This window comes from Rhincodon typus, chromosome 29, assembly GCF_021869965.1.
Source record: "Rhincodon typus isolate 14 chromosome 29, sRhiTyp1.1, whole genome shotgun sequence".
Taxonomy (NCBI): Eukaryota; Metazoa; Chordata; class Chondrichthyes; order Orectolobiformes; family Rhincodontidae; genus Rhincodon; species Rhincodon typus.
In genome coordinates, this window is record NC_063360.1 from 33,662,655 (window position 1) to 33,683,913 (window position 21,259).

At 41.4% G+C, this 21,259-nt stretch overlaps 1 protein-coding gene across 1 annotated transcript in view; it reads left to right on the plus strand.

The window, feature by feature from the left end:
• Window positions 1-21,259, plus strand: part of LOC109915409 (insulin receptor-like) — a 272,296-nt gene that overhangs the window by 32,182 nt on the left and 218,855 nt on the right. Inside the window, exon 2 of the mRNA XM_048613938.1 lies at window positions 6,016-6,564. Within this exon, the coding sequence (XP_048469895.1) occupies window positions 6,016-6,564 (549 nt within the window). The remainder of the gene's footprint in view (window positions 1-6,015; window positions 6,565-21,259) is intronic.

The window sequence follows — 21,259 nt, forward strand, 5'->3', positions numbered from 1 at the left end:
GGAAACTGAAGTAAACACAACTTGATTAGATCGCACTTACGTTTTTAACGCGCCTGTTAGATTTTTTTTTGGAGGAACTATGACTGTGTGCTTTTTGTGTAAACACTGCACTTAATTTAAGTGAGTGCTGATGTTGAATGATAGTACTTCTTTTGGTACACTGTGTCACTTTGGGCCTAGCCTGATTAAGATTTTCAGGGCAAGCTCCTTCTGCTCTCTTGCAAAAAATATACACCAGGTTTGCTAATCACAGCCATGGTTTAGACCCGCGTCATTAGATTGTGAACTCCAGAAACATGAGCACAAAAATCTAGGCTGGCTGCAGTGCAGCACTGAGCAAGTGCTGTCCATCGGATGAGATGTTAAACCAAGACCACAACTGCTGCCTCGGGTGGAGGTGAAAATTCCCAAGTGCTATTTCAAAGAAGGGCAGGGGTATTCTCTCTGATGACCTGACCATTGTCTCCTCTTCAATCATTTAAAAATGGATTATCTGGTCATTATCACGATGCTGTGTGCAAATAATCAGCTCCAGTTCCTACATCACAATGGTGAATGCACTTCAGAAGGGTTCTGTGGACTGCAAAGCTATGGTCGCAGGGCTGAAAGTTAGAGACTCCTCGTACTTTGTATGGACTTGGGATACTGCAGTTGGGGGCAGCATTGCTGTGTTTAGAGCAGTGCTTCCCAAATTCTTTCCCACCGTGACTCCCATTTTGTGGTTTATAAATTGTTCTGGTCCCTTAGTGAGAACAGGGCCTGTTAAAACAGTGAGCACAGCTGTTTTAACTTAGTCCAAACTCCACGGTAACCCTTACTACCTTTGGATTCTGCAACCACTAAATTTTAGGTCCTGACTCCACTTTGCACAACCTTGGCTTAGGGAGTAGGTCGGAAAGAAATTGGGAGAGATCTGATCATAGAAGTAGGGAGAGTAGCAGATCACGTGTTTTCTTTATTTGTTAATGAAATATGGACATGACTGACTAGGCCAGTATTTATTGTCCATCCCTAATTGCCCAGAGGGCAGTAAAGAGTGAACCACATTGATGTGGGTCTGGAGTCACAGGTAGGCCAGACCAGGTAAGGATGGCAGTTTCCTTCCCTAAAGAATCAAATATGTTTTTGTGATAATCGACAATGGTTGCATGGTTGCCATTCAGCCAGGTTTTTATAAATTCAGATTTTTATTGAATTGAAATTTTATCCTCAGCCATGGTGGGATTCAAATCCATGTTCCCCAGAGCATTAGCCTGCGGTTCTGGTTTACCAATCTGATGATATTGCTGGTAAACCCCTTCTTCCTGAGGTATGTGAGGGGCTATGAGATGGGAACTATGTCTAACAAAAGTAAGAAACTTCAGTTAATTTTGGAGATGTATCATTCATTTTGCCCTTGTTATTCCATAACTGCTACTGTGCCACTGCTAATTTATTAATAAATAAAACTCTTGCACCAATTTTCAAAATCATTGCCCTGTTACTACTGGATAATGTATCTTATTAAACTTCTTATGCATCTCTTTAATGATTTCTGAAGGATGAAATAAAAGACAGATGTGTCTGCTGAGCCCTGACCACATAATCCTTGAGTAAACAAATTAAAACTGTAACAAATATGCCGACAAGTTTACTCTAAGGAGTCTGTCGCGTCTTTCTGAGCCGTTGATGAGATCACTTATCAATTTGCATCTGTGCCTTGGTTTGACGCACATGGATGTGTCTGGGTGACCTGAGCACATCTGTGACATAAGCATGTTAATCATCAGCGTCCTGGTTTTTGATTGACTTAGTAAATAGTGTTTGCATTACAGTAACTTGTTCAGCAGGCAATTGCTGCAGCTATTCTTTTAAAACAAGATGCCAGACTTGGCCGTGAGATAAATGACTAGTTAATCTGTTTTTCTTTAATTGAGCTGGCTGAAGCAGGAATGTTGGAAGGATACCGAGAGGTCTGCTCCTCTCCAACTTTGATTCGAACATGTGAAATTAATAGGCAGGGACAGACCAACTGACCCATTCATCCTTCCTCGCAATCACGGTGGCAAGCGCATCATGACTCCGAATGTTTAACATTAAATCATGAGTGTGTTTATTTTTAGTTCTTCAGAGGCAAATTCATTTGCTCTGTGGGGTATATTGGCCATATCCGGCTTCTCTCCATTACTGGGTTTACATTTTTCACTGTCGGCTATTGGGGGATTTCTCTAACATGCTTTTCTGGCTCTGTCTCCCTTTCCCTCCACCCTTTAATGTTGTTGGGACTTTGACAGGGAAATAGGTTCAACATATGTTCAGTGAAAATCAAGCACAGGTTTTGAAAGCTGAGAGATTTTCTGCAGTTGACAAGTTAGGATCTATGAGACATGGGAGAAAGAGTTCAGGAAACTTTAAATTCAGTTGATGTAACTTCTTAAAAATGTGATCTAATCCCCACTGACTAACTCCCTCCCTCCCAAAACCCCAGCTCCCCCCAATACAAAACACTGAGGAATTCTGATTGATTTAAAGACTCCTCAACTTTACTAATTGAGACAGCTTCTAAATCTGACCTGGAACAGGAATGTACTTTGCCTTAGAGAAAACCATCTCACTCCCTACATTTGGCATTCCGTAGTGTATCACTCCCAAGTTAGTTTAGTTGATGCATATCATCTGTAGCATCTCTCCTGCTTTCGATGGAAGGTTATTGGCCATTAGCCCTACTTTTCTTCATCTACACACGCTGAGTGTTTCCCGCATTTCCAGCCTGTCTTTTTGACATACAGCATCTGCTGAACTCAGGTTCTTCTCATTAACTAGAACTTAGTTTTGGACGCAGTGAGGAATAATTACCATTGTGACTGATAACATTGCTGTGAATCTGCTTGGCATCTATCTTTAAAACTGTGTCAAAAGATGCTGTACAAATGCATGTTTTAGAGAAAGGCACATGCAGTGATGATAGCAAGGGATAGGTCTTGGGGGAACTAAATGATATAATCATATTATAAGAATAGAGTGGGGAACTGAGACCTCAATCGAGGCTTGCCCATCAGAGAACTGCCATAGACTTGATGGGCTGAATGGCCTCCTGTGTACAGCGGGTCACTACCTCTGCATAAGCCTGTTGGTTCAATTGATTAATTGCTGCACAAACAGAAATGTTTTAATAGTTTTCCACCATCTGGCCCAGCTGTGGATCATGGATTGGACATTTATGTTTGAACTTAGATAGGCTGCCTGTGAATTTTTATAGTGTCATTCATGTCCTTGGGTATCCTAAAACACATCAGTGGCAATAAATCACTTTTTGACATGTAATATTGTTTGTTTTGTGGCAGCCAAGTTGCATGCAAGGTTCTGCCAATCCTAGTGATATAAATGACCAATTCATCGGGTTTTTATGGAGTTCATTTAAGGGATAAATGTCAGTCAAAAATTCGGGTGAATTATTCACATTGTCATTGGTTTTCATAGTTCCCTGACCAATTAGTTTAACCTGTAATCTGAAAGTGGCTGTTCTGACAGCGTAGCACTCTCTCAGCACTGCATTGTGGTGTTAGCTTAGAAACATAGAAAATGGGTGCAGGAATAAGTCATATGGCCCTTCAAGCCTGCATCACCATTTAAGATCATCATGACTGATCATGCAATCTCAGTATACCATTTCCGCTTTCTCTCCATACCCCTTGATCCCTTTAGCCGCAAGGGCCATGTCCAACTCCCTCCTTGATATATCTAATGAACTGATCCCAACAGCTTCCTGTGGGAGAGAATTCCACTGGTTCCCACTCTGAGTGAAGAAATTCTTCCTCATTTCAGTCCTGAAAGGCTTACCCCTTAAACTGTGACCCCTAGTTCTGGACTTCCCCAACAACCAGACATTCTTCCCTTATGTAGCCTGTCCAGTCCCATCAGAATTTTATATATTTCTATGTGGTCACCCCCTCATTCTTCTGAATTCTAGTCAGTATAAGCTCAGTTGATCCAGTTATTCCTCCTATGACTTGGATTGTATGATCAAATCTGTGTAGTGGGATTTGAACGTGTGATCTTCAGGGATGAGTGAAGCTGCTACATCTGTGTTGCCCTGATACAACTCTCTACATTCAGTGCAAGAGTAGGAATGATATACAGTTACAGGATAGCACTGTCATTGTAAAAATCTGGAGGTGCTTGAGGCTAATTAATACTAACGTAGCAGAGGGAAGGATGAACACACTGCTGCAAAGATGAATTTTGAGGAAGCGTTTTTAACGTGGGCGGTACGAGTCTAGGAAATAAGGAGAGGATTAACAGAGACCTGTAACGTGGTGTCAGCTGGTTTGCGATGCAGAGTGAAGCCAACAGCATGGGTTCAGTTCCGACACTGGCAGATGTTCCCATGACAGTCACGTCTTCTGACCCTTGCTCCTCGCATGAGGTATGGTGATCCTCAGGTTAAACTCACCACCAGTCATCTCTTTCTCTAATAGGAGAGTAGCACTGTGATCCAGTAGGACTGTGGCAACTTTGCCTTTCCAAGGCAGTGGGTAGCAATGTTGCCTCTGAGTCATAAGATTCCGAGTTCAAGACCCACAGTGGGGCTGCAGCACTAAAATCAAGACTGACATGCTCTGCAGAATGCTGAGGGTGGGCAGTACTGTTGGAATTGGTGTTTTTCAGATGGACCTTGAATTGAGGCTGTGTTCTATCTTGTGTTCCCGAAAGATTTCGTGGTCCTATCTTGACAAAGAGCAGAGGAGTTCTGAAGTGGCACCCTGACTGATCAACATCACTGATTAAATTGTCTGGTCATTATCATGTTGCTGCTTGTGGGACGTGTTGTCTGTAAATTGGCGACAATATAGTGGTGGCTACCCTTTAAAAATTTGAGATGTCCTCTAGTCACGGAAAGTACTGTGAATGGAAATCATAGCGTCTTTCGGTACAGAAGAGGCCCATCAAATTCATACTGCTAAATCTACACTAGTCTCACTTTCCAGCATTAGGCCCATAGCCTTGAATGTTATGACACTCAAAGTGCTTATTCAAGTACTTTTTAAAGGTTGTGAGGTTTCTCAAATGTGTCTGCCTTGCTTTTTAATTCTGCCACCATGGTGAAGCATGCACACAAGACATGTTGCAGTGTTTATAATTCTGAAATTGTACCTCTGACATCACCATGCCAATGCTTTCTTGGCCAGCTTTTCACCATGCTGCTTTAGTTAACAAGCTCTTCCAAATCTCTGCTGACCGTTTTCTTAAATCACGGCAAGTTCTGTTTATTCATCACTCCTTGTGCTTGCTGACTAAAGTAGCTTCTGATCCGGAAATACCCAAACCTTTAGCTTCCAGACCTTATTTTCAAATCTCTTCGTGACTTTGCCCCTCCTTCGTTCCATAACTTTATTCCAACAGCTGTCCGAACACTTTGCGTTCCTCAACTCTTCCTTGATTTTAAGATCATTTGTACACGTGCTTTCAGTTGCCTGGGCCTCGCTCTGTAATTCTCTTTGGAAACCTCTCCACCATTCTCACCTCATTTGTGACGCTCCCTCAGATAGAACTTTGACCGAACTTTTGGACACCTATCTTGAATCTGCTAATGTGGCTTGGTATCGCATTTTATTTGATAATTGCTCTTGTGAAGTTCCTTGGCACATTCAACTGTGTTAAAAGTGCTATATAAGTGAAAATTGCTTGTGTTGAAAGTATGTTTTTAGAAATATTTTATTCGTATAGCTGCTTCTGTCAGTAATTATCCTTTCAAACTTGGTTAGCAACACCAGCACAGAAGCAAGGCAGATTAATTTTGCCTGTTCTTGTCATCTGTTGGCAATAGAACCACTTTATTTTGTTAATTCCAATTCCCAATATTCCCATCTTACATTTCTATAGAAGCATTTCACGAAATTTCTTGAAAGGGTAGAATCTCACAGAGTTATTGTGAATTGTTGAAATATTTTTGTGTATGAACCAATGATCTTAGGCTGTGCATTGTTTCACATTGCCATAAGCATTAACCTTCTCCCCTCTTCTTTTTCTCCACAGTTTGTCAAAGCATTGATATTCGAAACAACATTACACACTTGCAGCAGCTGAGAAACTGCACCGTCATCGAGGGAAATCTGCAGATCCTGCTGATGTTTGGCACCAAACCCGAGGATTTCCGTGGTCTGAGTTTCCCAGAGCTCACAATGATCACGGATTACCTGCTCCTCTTCCGCGTCTACGGTCTCGAGAGCTTGAAAGATCTCTTCCCGAACTTGACTGTGATCCGTGGGACGAGGCTCTTCTTCAACTATGCTTTGGTGATATTTGAGATGCTGCACTTCAAAGAGATTGGTCTGTACAACCTGGTGAACATCACCCGGGGCGCAGTGAGGATTGAGAAGAACCCAGAGCTCTGCTACCTGTCCACCCTTGACTGGTCGAAGATTCTGGACTCGGTGGAGGACAATTACATAAAGTCCAATAAAGATGACAGAGAATGTGGTGACGTGTGTCCAGGCGCCTTGAGGGGGAAAAGCGACTGTGCCCAGACTGTATTCAACGATCAGTTTAACCATCGATGTTGGACAAGTGAACACTGCCAAAGAGGTAAGATGATATGACTAAATACATGAGTTGGCTACAAAAGGATGCTGGAAAACATTTACTTGTTTATTTATTTCCTTCTCTCCTGAGGATTCTGGGGTTACAGCAGAGCTTCCTAACCTGTGACCCCTGCCTGCCTCCACCACCCCACCCCCCTCCTGAGGTCACGAGCTCAGAGGCAGAAGTGGCTGCTACACAGCTCGAACAGCTTTCGGATGTCTGTAAAGCCTCTTTAAATGTTCATGATTTTGTTTTGCTGCTGAGTGTGGCCTAATGGATTGCTCTGTGAGGCCCAGTTGCTGCTGCAGAAAAACCTCTTGGCGGTAGTTTTGTTTTCTGAGGAATCCTGCCTCCTTTTCAGCCCTCCTTACACTCAACCCCTGAAGTCTTCCATTACTTAACAATTCTCATACTTCACCTCCAAAAAAGACTTTCTATGGTGTCTCAGAAAGTTTGAAGTTCTTAAGATGAGCTTACACTGAGAGATTTTGGGAAGCTCTGGGTTGCAGTATTCCAGACAATACCTTCAATACTCCCACCTCCATGTGTATGGTTGCATTATTTGGCATGGCTTAACTTTCCTTGACTAAGCTTTCAGATTTCTGGGCCTGCATTCATGTGATAAAGTGTATTAGGCTAAGGATGGCAGATTTTTTTGTTGATTAAGGTTATCAAAGGATATGTGTCAGTGGAGAGGAAGGGGGATTTGGAAGGGTATGTGTCAGTCATGGTGTGATTCACTGCTTCTGAATCCTGGAATTAGTGAAAAGATCAGATTCTGCACCACTGCACGCTACTAGCAGACAGTGTGTGGGTCCAGGCGGCCACATGTGGACTAGCTGTTCCACTGCTGAAGACATCACAGCTGACAGTGGTGCTCTTCTGTCCCATGGTGGCACTTTCCAGCTGGGTTCAGTGGGCAATGATCAAGAATGATTATGATATTTGCTCATTGCTTGTCCAGCATGTGACTGTCAGAAGTTTGATTAACTTTGCAATTAACGCAACTGGTCCCTCCACTGAGTTGATAAAAGTAACAGCTGATATACATTTGCTGCTTTGCCTATCGCATCTGGGGAAACTAGAGATGGAACTGGTGGAGATGTGGGTGTGGGCTGACTTGCTGTCTTTTTGTTTGACTCAGCATTGGTATGTAAAATGGAAAAAATTCCAGATTCTGGGTGGAGCTCACTCCGTGTGTGTGTGTGTGTGTATGTATAGTGTGCTCCACTAATGTGAGTTTGTTTTCATTTGCAGCCTTTGCTAAACACAAGATAAGTAATTACATCCCAAATGTTTCATATTAGCAGCATTGGGATTTCAAATTGAAATGGAAGAACTCAAAAGAGATACATTGGTCTTACGTAATACTAGTTTGCATTGAAAGAAAAGAAGTTATTGTGTAATTACTTTCTTTCACATCTTTAGCATGTTCCAGAATCCCATAAATTATTTTTAAAGTATACGGTAAAGCTGCCATAATCCCAGTGGACCATTAGACTTGTTCTCTCAGTTGAGAGAGAGAGAGAGAGATAGAGACACTGAGACACTGGCGGTGGTTTAACCCGAGGATCACCATCCGTGTAAAAAATGCTGGTGACTTAGAGCAAGATCCCAAAAAAGGAACGGGGTAAATGGCTGCCTTAATATGCATTTTATTTTTGGCAAGATGTTGTTGAAAGATTAATGTTGACTGACAATGGGAAGATTCTTCTCCTTTTCAAATAACGCAAATTGATCTTTTACGTTCACTCAAGGAGTTGGAAGAGTTTGCTCCCGATAATTGTACAGTGTTTAGTCTCATCTGCAATTCTTCGGAAGTGGGACAGTTCATGCTTGTATTGACAAAATACCTTTGTGCCTATAAATGATCACCTCTGACGTGAGGAAACATAACATTTGGTGGTTTTCTAGTTGCTCTGTCTCCTGCCTTAAGCATTCTGAGGCCATCAAAAGGCAGAAAGCTAACTGGGCCATCCCATAAATGCTGTGGCCGCTATAGATCAAACATTTCATATTCTGTGGTGACTGTGGCCTCTGAATCTCCAAAGACTATCGACCAGCTACGAGACCCAAGTCAGCCATATGATGGAATGCTACCCACTTGCCTGGATGAGTGCAGCTCCGATCACACTCAAGAAAAGTAACACCATCCAGGACAAAGGAGCTAGCTTGATTGGCACCATGTCCACAAATATTTGCTGTCTTCTCAATCAACGCTCAGTAACCACGACAGCGTGTGTTATCTATAAGGTGCACTGCAGAAATTCACCAAGGCTTCTGAGACAGCACCCTCTAAACCCAGGACCATAGTCATCCAGAAGGAACAGGGCAGCAGATACATGGGAGCACCATCATCTGCCAGTTAAGCCACACACCACCCTGACTTGGAAATATATCACCGTTCCTTCAGTGTCGCTGGTGAGATCTGTCCCTAACAATGTGGGTGTACCTACACCCCAATGACTGCAGCTGTTCAAGTGGACAACTCATCAGTACCTTCTCCAGGGCAATTAGATTTTGGCACTAAATGCTGGCCGAGCCGATGATCCCTATATCAAGTGAAAGACTAGATAAACAAGACGCAAGTCCAGAGTTTGATGGAACACTCTCAGTGGGTCAGGGTGTTTGCAGCTCCAATAGCATTCAAGAAATTTGGTTATATCCTTGACAAAACAGGCTGATAAGATAATGTTTAATCAGCTGCCAGGGTATTGTGGCTACACTACAGTGCAGCAAGGCTTCCTCAAAAGTGCCTTCCAAAGCTGCACGCTGTCCCACCCACATTACAAGGGCAGCAGGTGCATTAATAAATTTGCACCTTCAATTTCCTCTCCAATCCACATTCCACTTAGATATAGAACGTCATTCCATTGCCATCGCTAGGTCAAAATCCTGGGTGATCTTGCTAACCAATGACACCCTGACACCATTATCACCAAGTAGAATGTGGCAGCCTGAGAAAGCCCACTATTCAGTCTGTTACACAAACCAGCCTTCCTTCCATTGATCCTGCCTATACTTCCCGCTGCCTCGGGAAAGCATTCAACAAAATCAAAGATCCTTCCCACCCGGCTATTCTCCCTTCCACTCATTTCCACGAGACAGAAGACACAGAAGTTTGAAAACACATACCAACAGATTCAAGAACACCTTCTTCCCATTGTTATCAGACGTATGAATGGACCTGTCATATATTAGAGTTGATCTTTCTCTGCAACAATATATTCTGCATTCTGTTCTGTTCCCCGATGTAAGGTATGATTTGCCTGGTTAACATGCAAAACAATACGTTCCACTGTATCTCGGTACATGTGACAATAATAAATCAAATCAAAAACAGTGCTGGACAACAAATTTTGGCCATACAAGTGAAACATCCCCAAGACTATTGTATGAAGCATCTGAAATCTTAACTGAGAGAGCGCATCTCTCCCTATGCAACAATCCTTTGTCTCCCACTTTGGTGCTGCACTTGAGTTGCACACTCAAAAAGTTCCTTCAAGAGAGCTTCAACCCATGACGTTTTGGGCTTGGGTGAGAGCACCACTGATCACACTGACTGTTCTGCTGTGGCCATTTTATGGACTCTGTTGATGGTGTGTGACCACATTGTCAGCTTTGGTTTGTAGCGAAATTGTTGCCTTGGCAGTGTAGAAATGATGGCACGACTCTAGATATTGTGAGCTGATCAGAGCCCAGCTGCTTCAGTCCCTTGCTGTCTAGTTAGCTGTCTCGCGCCAGCTAGCCCGACTGCTCAGAGGTCCCGCACCAGTTAGCCGGACCGCTCAGAGATGTCCCGCGCCAGTTAGCCCGACCGCTCAGATGTCCCGTGCCAGTTAGCCCGACTGCTCAGAGATGTCCCGATGCTATGTGGTGCCAAGCTGGGTATACACGTACAGTCTTGGCCCCTATTGGGCACTCGTAAACTTTAGCAGAGCTTTTTGTCTCGAAAGAGAATGCATATTTATAAAAGTGATTGCGTTCTGTGTCTGTTCTGATATTTAACCAAAATAGATCAGGGGTCCTGAGATGGTGGCAGAGGCAGAATCCTGCACAAAGTCTCATGCATCACTCGTGATTTACATGTGCTGCTGTGTAGGCACTCAGTTTTTTTAAGAGGGTGTTTGATGCAGTATTTGAGGAGAGGTGGTAATTGAGAACTGGCAAACGCTTCTCCTTGCATAACCTGTTGCTGTTGGAGGAAGGAAGCCCACTCTGCAACTCCCCCTCTGAGCCTCTGGTAACAGCTTATTGCACAAGGCTCTGGCTTAGAGAGAAACTGTTGTTCCATCACTGGCCCACGTGATTTCTAGCATGTTTTTCAGTCAGTGAGGTTTATGTAACCATATAATAATGTGTTCAACTGATGGGCTAGTTTTTTTTTGAAGCCACGTATATAGCTTGGATAGCATATAATGCATAGACCATGGAGGAGGGGAAGGCTGCCTCACAACAAAGGAAATTAAAGGCAGATTATCCATGTGCTGTCAATTAAAGCCATGTTGCTTTATTTGCTATTGACAATATTGAACTAGTAAGTCCTTTTAATCATGCTGCAGCTGTAGTTACGTTTCAGATTTCTTTTCTTTGTTTTTCTTTGGGCGGAGATTAAGCACAAGTTTAAAAAAAAACCTGCATTTTTTTTGTTGAAAATCACTGGAATTCCTAAAATGCTTAAGAGAGTGGGGTCCCCCTTGAAACTGCAGCTCTGGGTCTGGTGTTAGCTGCTGTTAGTATTTCCTTGCAACCTGAAAGTCCTCTGTTATGCCACAGGATCAGGCTGTAGCATGAGAGAACTGTGCAAGTTGTACTCTGTACCAGATTGTGTGCACTTTGAGCTTTTTATGTGCTTATTCCTGCCTTTGAATGCTTCTTCTTTTGGTGGGTGTGATGTTTGGATGGGAAGAAAGACAGCCCAAAGGGGCCAGGAGGATTGCTTAAAGCCTGACAATCCTACGTCAGATTAGTGCTGTACGCAGAGGGAACCTTAGAGTGTCTGTCTGTCTCTCTGCCTGCCCGCCTGCCTGTCCTTCTGTCACTCTGTCCGTTAAAGAGAGAAACAGATCAGGGCGTGGCTGCAAAATTACATTGACATTTATGCCATTAATTTTTAGGAGTGCAAGATTAACAAATGACTGACCCATAATCATTAAGCACTCCATAAGCACAGAATACAAGACCCTTTTGCTGAACAGGCAGAATGGAGAACATCTCTTATTGCAACTGAAGTAAAATGGTCTGAATAAGACTGTGACACTTCGATTGCACAGAAAACAACATGGGAGTTCTGCCAGACTTGAACTGGGTAAAGGGGTGGTGTTGGCTGTCAGTGTTCTTTAAACCGCTCTCCTGGTATCCTGCTGCAGCACTATCAGCTGATTAATAGCAGCAGTTTGACAGTTAACAGTTCATCAGCTGTTTTATTCCCCCTTCACCATGTTGTGGAGGCGTCAGACCATCACATTTATGGCACAATGTCTTTTCCACACTTTGCTTCCAATTGTAGCTCACCTCCTGGCATTTTTATTTTACCCAATAAGTTTCCTTTGTTGCAAACTTCTCATTTTTCAATTGAAAGTTGATATTAAAAAAAGACCTATGATTCTGTAATGTCTGTCAAAATTCAAAATGCTTCATATGCTACCATTTATTTGCAAGTTCTGTGATTTCTCTTGCGTGGGCTGACACGGCGGCCATTTTGTGCACAGCTCCATACCACAAACAGCAATGAGATGAATGACTTGATCTGTTTCTAGTGGTGTTGGCTGATGAAAGAATGTGTGGCCAGGGTGCCTGAAAAACCCTCTTGCTTCTTTCTTTAAAAAAAAATGCTAACGGGATCATCAGCATTCACCTGAATCGACTGGAAAAGACAGATGGGGCCCCAGACAATAGTCTCTAGTCTGAGGTCGGCAGCAAAGCAGCAAGAAACACATCAGTGTTGCACTGGGTTACTTGGTGTTTTGTACTTTATATGTCCTTTGAGCCTAAATGGGTACTCATTTTACAGAATGAGCAGTTTGCTACGCTGTTTGGGTAATGCGTTATTTATTGCTTGTTTGCAGTGAAGGTTAGTGCTGATGACTGTCTGTTAGCTGGTCGACTTTTATGATTGGTTTACCATAAATCAAAGCACCAGCGATTTTATTTTCTCTTCATTGTTGGGCTGATGGCTGTTCCTGGGGGTGATTCCAGACTCCCTGGGTATTGGTTTTAAAAGGAATAGCTCTCTCTTTGCACACTATGAAACAAAGACTAATATTGCATTAGTAATACTTGTCCCAAATTCAAGTAGCATAGTAGACAGAAATTTTAACCATATGTGAGCTAATATGTACAGTAGCTTTAGTGTTACAGTGGAGCTTATCAAGAGCAAAGGTACAAGTGGCAACCATTTATAATTTAAGGCTGCAAAGCTAATGCTCCAGAAGGGAAACTTACTGGGTTGAGATTGCTTATTGGGTAATAATTTTACAATAATGCATTTATTGTTTCTGGGTTAAAATCTAGCAACTCCCCACCAATCAGCCTTTTTGCTGGATCCTTCATTGTTGCAGACCATGTTGTATAAGGAGAGGGCCATCTTCTCTTAAGCAACTAAAAATAAATCTCTATAAAATACATGAGTTTCAGTAAAACAATGCAATCAGGGATATTTGTGATCTCCAAAAACCAACTCAACATTATTAATGGGGAAAAAGCAGAGTTAATGTTTCTGGTCTGGTGACCCTTCCTGAGAACCCAATTCTGAGGAAGAGTCACTGGGTCCAAAATGTTAATTGTGTTTTCTGTCCACAGATGCTGCCAGATCTGGGTTTTTCCAGCAGTTTCTGTTTTTGTTTCTGATTTCCAGCACTTACAGTTTTTTGTTTTTGTTTTTCAACATTATTACGGCCCAACAAGTCCGCATCACCTGTCTGAACACCTTCACCTCAGACTGGAATACATGTAAATCCCAGGCCACTTTGCTCCTTGAACAGTTAAGAAGCCAAGTTGCAATGATGCACATAGCGTTGGCTTGGTCAGTTGAGTGACCTGTGATTGGATGGCCAAGGTTTATGGAGAATGGAGAGAATTGGAGAGGCAAACTTAATAAAATAATAAACTAAATTAGAAATAGGACCTTTGCAGAGTTATCAAAAATGAACTAGATGAAGAGCCAGATCTGAACAGATGGATAATGTCAAAAAAAAACAGTTTGAAGAGGCAGTGTAATGGTAAGGTCGCTGGACTAGTAATCTAGAACCCAGACTCAGGTTCTGGAGACATGGGTATGAATCCCATCATGGCAGATGGTGAAATTTGAATTTAATAAAAATTTTGGAATCAAAGAACTAGCCTTATGGCAACTGTGTTGATTGTTGTAAAAACTCATCTGGTTCACTAATGTCCCTTTAGGGAAGGAAATCTGCTGTCTTTACCTGATCTGGCCTACATGTGACTCCAGACTCAGCAATGGGATTGACTCTGAACTACCCTTTGGGCAATTAGGAATGGGTAACAAATGTTGGCCTAGCCAGCAATATTCCTAACCCTAATGAACAACTAAGTAGAAATATGAATGGCATTTTGGTGTGTGTGGATCAGAGTTAGGGGTTCTGGGAGATATGAGTGGAACAGCTCTAGTAGCATAAGTGGTCAAACTTTTGTCATTGAAATTATCTCCATTATATCCTGAAGCTCAAAATAGACTAGAGCAGGAAACAATTTGGGTATTATGCTGCGTATAAAATCTTTGTTTGTTGAACAGATGATGATATTAAACATGACTCTTGGACACTTCCAGTGTAGTGCAGAGCTCACTGTAGATGTTTAGTTGCTTGTTGGTTTATAAATTGATGTTCTTCTGCATTTCTGGCACAGTCCTTCAGCACGCATTGCCATACTCATATCTATTCTCGGCTTGCTTTTCTCAATGGTTATAAGCATTGTGCAGTAAAGCGCTGGCCATTTTGATTTGTTTGAAGATGGTGAGTGAATGTTCCTCCTCCTACTCTCTGACATAATTTATTTAAGAATTACCTGACTATTAATTACCTGAAGAGAAGTTGAGAGCCTATTTTTATCAATGCAATATTTTTAAAAATGTCTTGGGATTCTGCAGGTAGAACTTTAGAATGTTTAAAATAAAATTGAGCTTGTTCACTGAAGTGATTGAATGTTATACGTCAAGCTCAAAAGTTACAAGTTCAAGGGTGCAAGCTATTTCAACTTGGCTGACTCTGATGGGAATATTATTCTTCCCTCTGAATAGACACTCGTCCTGTTTAAGATTTGGTCCTTTCACTATAGTGGCTTCCATTTGGTGAGCAGTGATTTCTTTTTCCACTGGGTACTGGGATCTAAATTTTTTTAAAATCTGCGTTGAATGGAAAAGGACCATGCAAATTGGTGTCAGTAATTTCTTGCGTTACTTTCCTTTGTGTGCTAAGTTTAAAAACACCTGCGTAATCATAGAATGGCACTGAGGATAGCTTTGGATTCTCAGACATCCCCTATTGTTGATGGCGAGCAGTTGCGATACTGCACACAGTGTGTGGGTCATTGGGTGCCGCACTCCTTTGAGTTAATGTGCCTTTAAGTGAAGAATTTTGAAGAACTGAAAGGGGCAACTTGGCCATCTAGTGCCCTATCTTATATTCCATTCAAGTACAATGGCTATTGCTTTGCAAAGATGTTGTCCATGTTATTTTTGGAGTGGTACGTAATAATAATGACTCCATCAGCTTGTGTAAGGTAATAGTGCACATGAAATCATAGAATGGTTATGGCTTAGAAAGAGGTCGTTCTGTCCATCACCTTTGTGTCGGCTGTCTGGAAGACTAACTCACCTAGTCCTGTCCCCACCTTTTCCCTGTAGCCTTGCAATTTCTTTTCTCTTTAGGTAATTAATCCCATTGCCTTTGAAGTCCCCAGTTGATTCTGCTTCCATTGCATTTGAGAGTGATTGAGATGAATAACACATTAGTCTGCTTTGGCTGATGATAATTGAGGCAGTAATATTGGTCAGATCACGGGGGGATTTCCACAACTGGATGCCACTCCGCCGCCCCCCAACCCCCCCAAAAAAAAATGCGCCCATTGCATGTTCTCCGATTGAAAGAAGGAAGTGGCTACTTTCACAGTACCTGTCCAGGTGCCACTAGAATAGCAGTCAAATCTTATCCAAAAGATCTTGGAAATTAGGAATGGGCCACAATTTTCTAGTCTGGTAATTCTCAAAACACTTTCCATTGAAGGGTCCCTTTTCAAATAAATTCATAATCATGATTCCTGCATCTAAATTATAATTCTTTATAATGCTCATAAAGTGAAATGAGGCAAATGGAGATTATTAATAATCCCTCCCTGATGGCATCGTGGGTCTACCCCACAGTGCATGGAATGCAGCGGTTCATGAAGGCAGCTTCTTGAGAACCACCTCCTCCAGGGCAATTGGGAATGGGCAATAAATTCTGGTCCAGTCACCGATGCCCACCTTCCAAAGACTGAATAAAAAAGCATGCTTTTGAGTAGGTGAATATTTACTACCAGATATCAGTGAGATAGGTGTGCCTGCTTCTGGCTGCAGAACCTGTCTTGTCTTATTCAGTTACAAAAGTTGCAGGAGAAACTCAGCAGGTTTGGCAGCATTTGTAAAGAGAAAGCAAAGTCATTGTTTTGGATCCAGTGCCTTTCAAGGGTTAACTCAGCTTTCTTTCCACAGATGCTACCAGATCTGCTGAGTTTCTGTTGAATTCCTGTTTCTGTTTCTGATTTCCAGCATCCACGTTTTTTTTTTTGTTTATCCTTTCAGGCATAAAACGGGCGCACACCTTGACTTTGGAGGGGGTATTAGAGTTTTGAGGGAAAGCCGACTGTAGGCCATACACAAAGGGAGTAGACAGGGGAACGGCAGGGAGGGAAGCAGAGCAGGTGGATTCTCTTTTTGTTCATGGGATGTGGGTTGCCCAACCCCCCCGAATTGCCTATGAGAGGGTGGTAGTGTCCTGCCTTGAACTGATGCAGTCCATGGGGTGTAGGTGCATTTACAATGCTGTTAAGGAGGGCGTTCCAGGATTTTGACCCAGTGACAGTGAAGAAACAGCCAATATAGTTCCACATCAGGTGATAATTCCCTGCATCTGCCACCTTTGGTTTTCCAGGTGGCTGTAATTGCGAATTTGGAAGATGTCTGTGATTGCCCCTCACTCATTTATACTTTACCACGGTACCCCAGGAATCTACCCAGTTCCAACGCTGGATCCTACCCTGTAAGGTCTGTGCTAACTCAGGTTTGACTGTTGTGATCCAAAGTACAGCTGAGTGAGCAAGGTGAGAAGGGAGTGGATTTGACCAATGTGGAGATACCTCTTTGTCCCAGATAAGCACGCAGAAGAGTTAAGGCAGCAAAAAATTGTCGATATTTCTAAAACAAAAAAATTAAATGGCAATTTTCATCAGGAAAACATTTCTTGAAAGTTAATTGGTGTTTAACAAGTTACTGGGATTAGTTCTTTTTCTAAGGTTTGCAGTTTCGGCTTCAGACAGTCAAATCTCTTGATGCATAATTGGAATTAAATTTGTGCAGACTCTCCTCCCTTAAGTACAGCCATTGAGTCAGTTCAGGCCAGTCAATTAAATCTGGTTGTGGTGAACCACAGTGTCTAAATAGCATGTCGGATTACATTAAAACAAACACAGCGATTCAAGTTTCAATTTAGAAACAGTTTCAGATGCAGTGCCAGCACAATGCAAGAATGCAGTAGTCCTTTATAAAGAATTGCTTGTTATACCTTGTTTTGGGATGTGTGGCAAGCAACAGTGACATGTTTTCCCCCAATTTTGGAGCTACTTTTGGAAAAAAAATACAAATTGTGATCATTACATTGCAGCATTTAAAAATGTTAGTCTCCGTCTATCCAAGGTAATACATGTTTAACGCCTGCATAATTAAATTTTGTCCAACATCCACGGTCAGTTTGTGTGGTGGAGGCAAACTCATTTGACACATTGAAAGGGTATTAGATATTTAGTTGAAAGAAAGAATGTGTAAGGGTTATGGGGAGGGGTGGGGGAAATAGCACTTGATGCATTGTTCATATGGAGAGCAAGTCCAGAGACTGTGGCTCAATTGGCCACCTTTGGTGTTGTAACAACTGTGATTTTATGAGGCTAGGAATTTATACATGTCTTGTGAGCACCCGTTATGGTATTCAAGGAGAGTTTAGGCATTTTTCAAATGTTCTTAACATTTTTAGAAAAATTTAATTTTAAAGAAGTCTAAATATTTGTTCAATCAGAATCTCTACAGTTTCACTGTTGAATGACCATTTCTCCTGAATTATCCCTCTTGGCTTCAGTATGGTGTAGTTTGCCAATACGGAGAAGCTGACTTTAAACTTAAAACCAGGAGCCAAATTGAGGGAGACTGTGGTGGTTCTTTTTATTCGACTTGTTATTCCCTGGCATGCATGGCCAAATATGCAATCGAACCACATAATGGTGTTCTTATCAATTGTGCAAATCAGCTAGGCCACTGTTCAGGTTTGTATTTGCTCACACATTGTGAAATGAGTCAGATTTAGAACAGATGATTAGTTTAAATGAGAGGGTAATCTAAATTGGGGGAAAAAGGTGAGTAAATCTCAAGAATTGAAGTGAATGAGTGACTATTTAGAATGAAATCCATTGACTTGTGCCAGATTTCGAGTGCGCAATTCCCAGTCAATTATTTTGACTAAAGCTCTATTTAACTATCAAAATGACAAGTTTATTTTTGTTGCTTCAGCAAAACAGCTGCTTAATCTTGTCCACAGAGATAGAAAGAAATCTGAATGCTCAGCCTCCAACCGTATGTGGATGAGGGTGTGTCTGAGCTCATGGTTGTAGTTCAAAATGATTTAAATGATGCTGCCTTTTATTATGATCTCACCCAACCCTCTCCCTTTTCCAAATATGTTCAGTACTTTTATTGGAATTAACTGTAAAAACAATGTTGTGATTACAGCAAGACAAATCGTGGAGCCCTTCAGTTTTTGACCGGTTGGAGTGGAATTAAATGTGCAGGCACTGAAATGCATGCTGAAAATTTCCTAAAACAGATTGTTCCTACACAGGCTACAATGTTGGGTTTGGAGATGGGCAGGCAAATTGATTTGGTATCTAGGTAGTGCAATCAGAATTTATTTTCCCAGTGTGGATGTTTGTCAATATTCACCCTTCTAAGATTTAAAAAAACTGAATCTTAACAGCCTCGTTGCTGGAAAAGTAATGAGATCGTGATATTGTAAAGTGGCTGACCAGTTCAGAAGAGTTCCTTTGAATTTTTGTTCACCATGCCTTTTTAAAAGAAATTCTTCCAACTATTGCTATTTATCTGATCTCTGTTTGTTGTAAATAGGACTCCTGCTCTTTTTTCTGAAAACTTTTATAGGATCCTGAGCAAGAGTGAAATCTAAAAGGGTGTGTTCATTTGAGAATAGTTGCTGTAGAACATTTAACCTTATATGAGGTAAAACTCTTGTGACATGAAATCTCTTGATCTTCTTTTTATCCAGTTTGACTTCTCCATTCAATAATTTTTTTGCACTGTGTCCCGAATGACTTTAATCTTTAAAATTTTCTGTTACAAAAACTTTACATTGTCAACATTTGTGAGTTAAGTATTTAAAAAGTATCTCATTTCGTAAACTACACTGAAAATCTTTTGCAGATTTTAGTTAATATTTTAATTTTTCAAACATATATTTTACTGTTGTGGCTGAATTTTTGGCATGATAAAGTAGTAGGTAAAGGTGAATAGAGCAGTGTTACTGATGTGGAGTAAAACTTGAGAAAATATCGTACTTACATAATTGGAAAAGGATTGCAAACATATCAACAGGATTGAGTCTTGATTATTGTGGTCAAGCTAGTAAGTCAATTAAAAAACACACAAGGAAGGGAATTGCAGGAGTTTTGGAGAGTTAGCAGCACAGACGTTGTTCAAATGCTGGTAAAATATCTGGTTATAAGAAAGACAAATCTATTGGAAGGCAAATGAAGAGGGTGCACACCTCTGCCAATCTGTCTTAAAGTTATTACAACTAAGAAGCTCTTCCTTTTAGGCTTTTCCCTTTTTTAGGATGATGCTTTGCAAATGCAGAACTGAAAAGTGTTGATTTTCGTGAAGAGCATCTGTCTCTCGGAGCCAGGCCTGTCGTCATCCAACAACGTCTCTGCAGTGAAAACGCTGCTGTTTGAGCAATTACACCATAGCAGTTGAGAAGATCCATTTCTTTCCAAGTAAAAGTCAGTTCGCCATATCTTATGTTACAAATCTTGTAAAAAAAAATCACAGGATCTGGCTTCACATTGGCATCTTCAACAAAAGCTGACCATTTCTTCCTTGGACCACATCCTATCCATGCACAGGAATCATTGAAATCTACCCATTTGTTTTTGAGATGCATTGTTTACAGAAAAACAGACTAACAAACAGGGGCAAGAACATTGCCACTGAAGATGGGTGGAGGGAGCAATGGAATATTAAATATAAGTAAACAAGGCTGTATAGAGTGACTGCTTGTCAGTGCCAGTACAAATGGTTAAACTGAAAGTAGGAAGCTTATTTATTTGGGAGCACACTCATCTTGAGTCAGAAGATTGATTTCTATCGTATTCTAGAGATGTAAACACAAGAGTTGAGGCTCACACTTCAGTGATGTGTGTGGGGAGTGCTGAACTTTGAGGTGTTACCTTTCAAATAAGATGTTAGATGGACTGTTAACACTTTGTAATTATGAAGTGGAATTGTGAAGGTCTCCCCGGTATCCTGTTCATTATTTATCTCTCAAAGAACTAAAACAGATTATCTGGTCACAGTGGCATTGCTAATCGTAGGAGCTTCCTTTGTACAAATTGACTGCCGGGTTTCTTACATTACGTTGATTGTACTTCAAAAGTACTTAATTGGCTGTCAGATGCCTTGAGATATCCTGAGTTCATGAAAGGTGCTGTAGAAATACAATTTGACAATTTCAATCATACTCTAAGGTTTGAGCATGTAACCTAGATTGAACTGCAGTGCAGTGTGGAGAAGAGACATTCTAATGAGCTTTGTTGGCCATGTGGATGTTGAATGAGGGTGAGGTTTAGCTCATTATCTCTGATGTAGTTGAATAGATCAGTAGCATTTGGAGAGCCATTCTGAAGCTGTATCACATTTGACCCCTTCTAGAGAGGAAATTTGGAAAGCATTTCTAAAAACAAATACGTACTTATACATTTTCAATCAAAGAAGTTACTGTACTCCAATCTTAGAATAGAACTCTGTTCCAGCTGTAGAGCTGTGTCTTTATTTGTACAATACTTATTATTTATAGAAAAAGGTTGAGAAGTAAGGTGGGGAAAAATATTTTCACTGGGTTGCCTGAATTTGGAAATCTCTACCTGAAAACATGGTGAAGGCTGATCACATGAATTTTAAAAAAACGAGTTAGACAAATTCTTGAGGCTGACCCTATAGAATTACAGGAGGTGGGATGGGCATGGCTGCTCTTTCAAAGCAAGGGGACAAAAGGCTGCTTTGCTTTCTCCTGTGCCGCAGGTTTCTATAATTCGATGAACTGCTGCACCATAGTGCATGACCTTTTCCTTTCTGGCCCGTGTAGTGTCTGATGCTTTGGACCTTGTAATCGTTATAACAGCAGAATGATCAATATGCTGCAGGTTG